Genomic DNA, 3,464 nt, shown 5'->3' on the forward strand with positions numbered 1-3,464 from the left:
GGGCACAGCTGGCTCAGGGTGACGTTGTCCCCAGTGCCCGGCTCTGGGCAATGCTGTCAGTGCAGCCAGGGAAGGAGCTGCATCTCCCTTAACCCAATGCCATCATAAGGACACTTGCAAGTCCCTCTGAGATTTCAGTCCAGGCTGGGAGCTTCAACCCATAATGCAAACCTGTCCTAGAGCATCTCAGAGTTTTAAGATTGATGGGGAAAGACAGAGGTGTTGTGACACTGAAAATGCTGCTGGGTTGGTGGAAAGAGCAACGTGAGTCCTTTGCTACAAAAATGGAGCTGGGCTGTGGTGGATTTATGTGCTCTCTGCAGTGCCTGGGGTTTTAAGAGAAACGTGGGAGTGTGAACATCCTCCACTCGAGAAAAGCGAAAGCCTAGAGAAACTGCAAACAGTATGAAGTGACAGATCATATGCCCCCAGTTTCCACTCATTATCTTGCCTCAGGGAAATCACTCTGTTCTACCAGAGGGCAGCAGAAATGCTGAGGGTTTCTGATATCCAAGAATACCAGGAAGTACATGGAAAGAGCTTGAAAAGAAAACATCAGAACTCTTAAACACAAGAGCATGTCCATGTGTGTTATAAAGGAGGGTGTGTGGAAAATGGCTTTGATTTTGGTTACAGGTATCTCCTCTAACCCTTCACTGTCATTTATCCATGAACAGGTCCCCAATGTACAGCCCCAGCAAATGTCCAACAGCAGCTCCATCAGGCACTTCCTCCTGCTGGCACTGGCAGACACACGGCAGCTGCAGCTCCTGCACTTCTGCCTCTTGCTGGGCATCTCCCTGGCTGCCCTCCTGGGCAACGGCCTCATCATCAGCGCCGTAGCCTGCGGCCACCACCTGCACACGCCCATGTTCTTCTTCCTGCTCAACCTGGCCCTCGCTGACCTGGGCTGCATCTGCACCACTGTCCCCAAAGCCATGCACAATTCCCTCTGGGACACCAGGAACATCTCCTACACTGGATGTGCTGCTCAGCTATTTCTGCTCATCTTCTTCCTTGGATCAGCGCTTTCCCTCCTGACCATCATGTGCTACGACCGCTACGTGTCCATCTGCAAACCCCTGTATTATGGGACCCTCCTGGGCAGCAGAGCTTGTGCCCACATGGCAGCAGCTGCCTGGGCCAGTGCCTTTCTCAATGCTCTCATGCACACAGCCAATACATTTTCTCTGCCCCTGTGCCATGGCAATGCCCTGGGCCAGTTCTTCTGTGAAATCCCCCAGATCCTCAAGATCTCCTGTGCCAAATCATATCTTAGGGAACTTCAGCTTCTTGCTGTTAGTGCCTGTTTATTTTTTGGATGTTTTATGTTCATTGTTTTATCCTATGTGCACATCTTCAGGGCTGTGCTGAGGATCCCATCTGAGCAGGGACGGCACAAAGCCTTTTCCACCTGCCTCCCTCACCTGGCCGTGGTCTCTCTGTTCATCACCACTGCTGTGTTTTCTCACTTGAAACCCCCCTCCATCTCCTCCCCATCCCTGGATGTGACCCTGTCAGTTCTTTACTCAGTGGTGCCTCCAGCCCTGAATCCCCTCATCTACAGCCTGAGAAACCAGGAGCTCAAGGCTGCAGTGTGGAAACTGATGACTGGATGGTTTCAGAAACAATAAACTGCTGGCCAATTTCTGCAAATCACTTGAAATAAAAGTCATCTTAGATCCTTCTTGTTGGTTTCATTTTGGAGGTTCTTTCTCTTTTTATTTTACTTTTTTAATCTTGTTAACTAATAAATATAATTGTTTTTGCCATTTCTCATTTTGTTTCTTTCCACCTTCCCTGTGGCCCCAGACTGTGTCAATGAGCTTTGGTGCCTTTAAATTAACTAAAGGATCTGCCAGCAAATTTTCTGCAGAGATGCCCTTCTGTTGCCTTCTCTGGAGCTGCAGCAGCAATGTCTGTGTGCAGAGCTGGGGCAGATCAGTGCTGGCCCAGCAGCTGTGCCCAGCAGCAGCAGCACTTGGTGTTGCCAGTGCTGCTGCCGTGGCCCTGCCCCGCTGCCCTGGTGGCCCTGGTGTTGCTGCAGGGCCTGAGTGCTCTCGGGGCCGGGCACAGCCCTGGGGGTGGCAGTGCCGGGGCTGCAGCAGGGACAGGCCATGGGCACTGCTGGGGCAGTGCTGACACCTCAGCCCAGGCCCTGGGGGCTCCAGGCTCCTTGCCCAGGCTCTCTCAAGAACATGCCCAGGCCAATGCTCAGCACAGAAAAGCCCCGTGAGCAGCCCCAGGCTGGCCGTGGGCAGGCTGAGGGCAAACAGCAGGGCTGGGGCTCTGCAAGGGCCCTGGGGCAGACAGGAAGGAGCAGCAGAGCAGGGGCTGATCCATCCCCAGTGCGCTGCACAGCCCAGGGCAGCGTCCCAGAGCGTCCTCATGGAGCTGCCAACAACATCCCCCCTCTGCAGCCCTGGCCTCTCCCCCAGCTCACACAGGTGCCCCATCCTTGCAGGCACAGACACGGCAGCACTGGCTCAGCAGCCCCTGTTTGCATTGCACACAGCAGGGGGAGCACCCCCATGCTGTTGCTGTGGGGACATGAACCTGAGGGAGCAGAAATGCCATCAGCCCCTGGGGCCAGCAAGGGCTGGGGGACACCAGGGAAACCACTCAGCTTTGTCCTGGCCTCTGCACTCAGCCAGAAAGTTTGTTCTCATCAGCTGGGAGTTTCCTGTCCCACTGCAGATGCTGTTTCTCAGAGCCAGAGCTGCCCGGCAGCTGTCCCCAAACTGCCCTGAGCATTTCCTTTGCTTCATCTTTGCTTTCTTTACTTCTCCTGGTACAAATTTCTTCTAATTGCCTACCACAGGGGGCCCAGAACTGGACACAACACTCGAGGTGCTGCCCAAGCAGTGCTGAGCACAGGGGAAGAATCACTGCCCTGCTCCTGCTGGCCACACCCTCCTGATCCAGGCCAGGAGCCATTGGCCTTCTTGCCCACCTGGGCACACTGCTGCTTCATGTCCAGCCTGCTGTCTATCAGTCCCTGCAGGTCCCTTTCTGTCTGGCTGCTGTCCAGCTGCGCTGTCCCCAGCCTGTAGCACTGCAGGGGTTGTTGTGGCCAAAGTGCGGGACTCAGCACTTGGACTTGTTAAACCTCACCTTGTTGGATTTGGGTCCTGGATGCAGCCTGTCCAGGGCCCTGTGCAGAGCCATCCTACCCTCCAGCAGATCAACACTCCCTGACAACTTGGTGTCACCAATATTCCATGAGGCCCCAGAGTGTCCCAATGGTCTCCATGATTCCATGAGGCCTCCCAGTGTCACAATGTTCCTTTTGGTTCCCTGGCACCCCTTGGTGTCACAATCTCACCGTGTCCCCCAAGGCCCTGCAGTGTCACAGTGGATCCTTGGTTCCATGAGGTCTGGCAGGGCAGCAATACTCTCCTTGGTTCCACAGTGTCACAATGGCCTCTTGGTCCCAAGGGCGACCACGGTATCAAACATGTTTC

The 3,464-nt window shown here is 54.6% G+C and overlaps 1 protein-coding gene across 1 annotated transcript; it reads left to right on the forward strand.

The window, feature by feature from the left end:
* The first annotated feature begins 614 nt into the window (after positions 1-614).
* LOC141729929 (olfactory receptor 14A16-like) lies at positions 615-1,634 on the forward strand. Its single transcript, XM_074546589.1, has one exon. The coding sequence runs from the start codon at positions 615-617 to the stop codon at positions 1,632-1,634; it is 1,020 nt and encodes a 339-aa protein (XP_074402690.1).
* Positions 1,635-3,464: the final 1,830 nt, after the last annotated feature.

This window comes from Zonotrichia albicollis, chromosome 8 (genome assembly GCF_047830755.1).
Source record: "Zonotrichia albicollis isolate bZonAlb1 chromosome 8, bZonAlb1.hap1, whole genome shotgun sequence".
NCBI classification, from domain to species: Eukaryota; Metazoa; Chordata; class Aves; order Passeriformes; family Passerellidae; genus Zonotrichia; species Zonotrichia albicollis.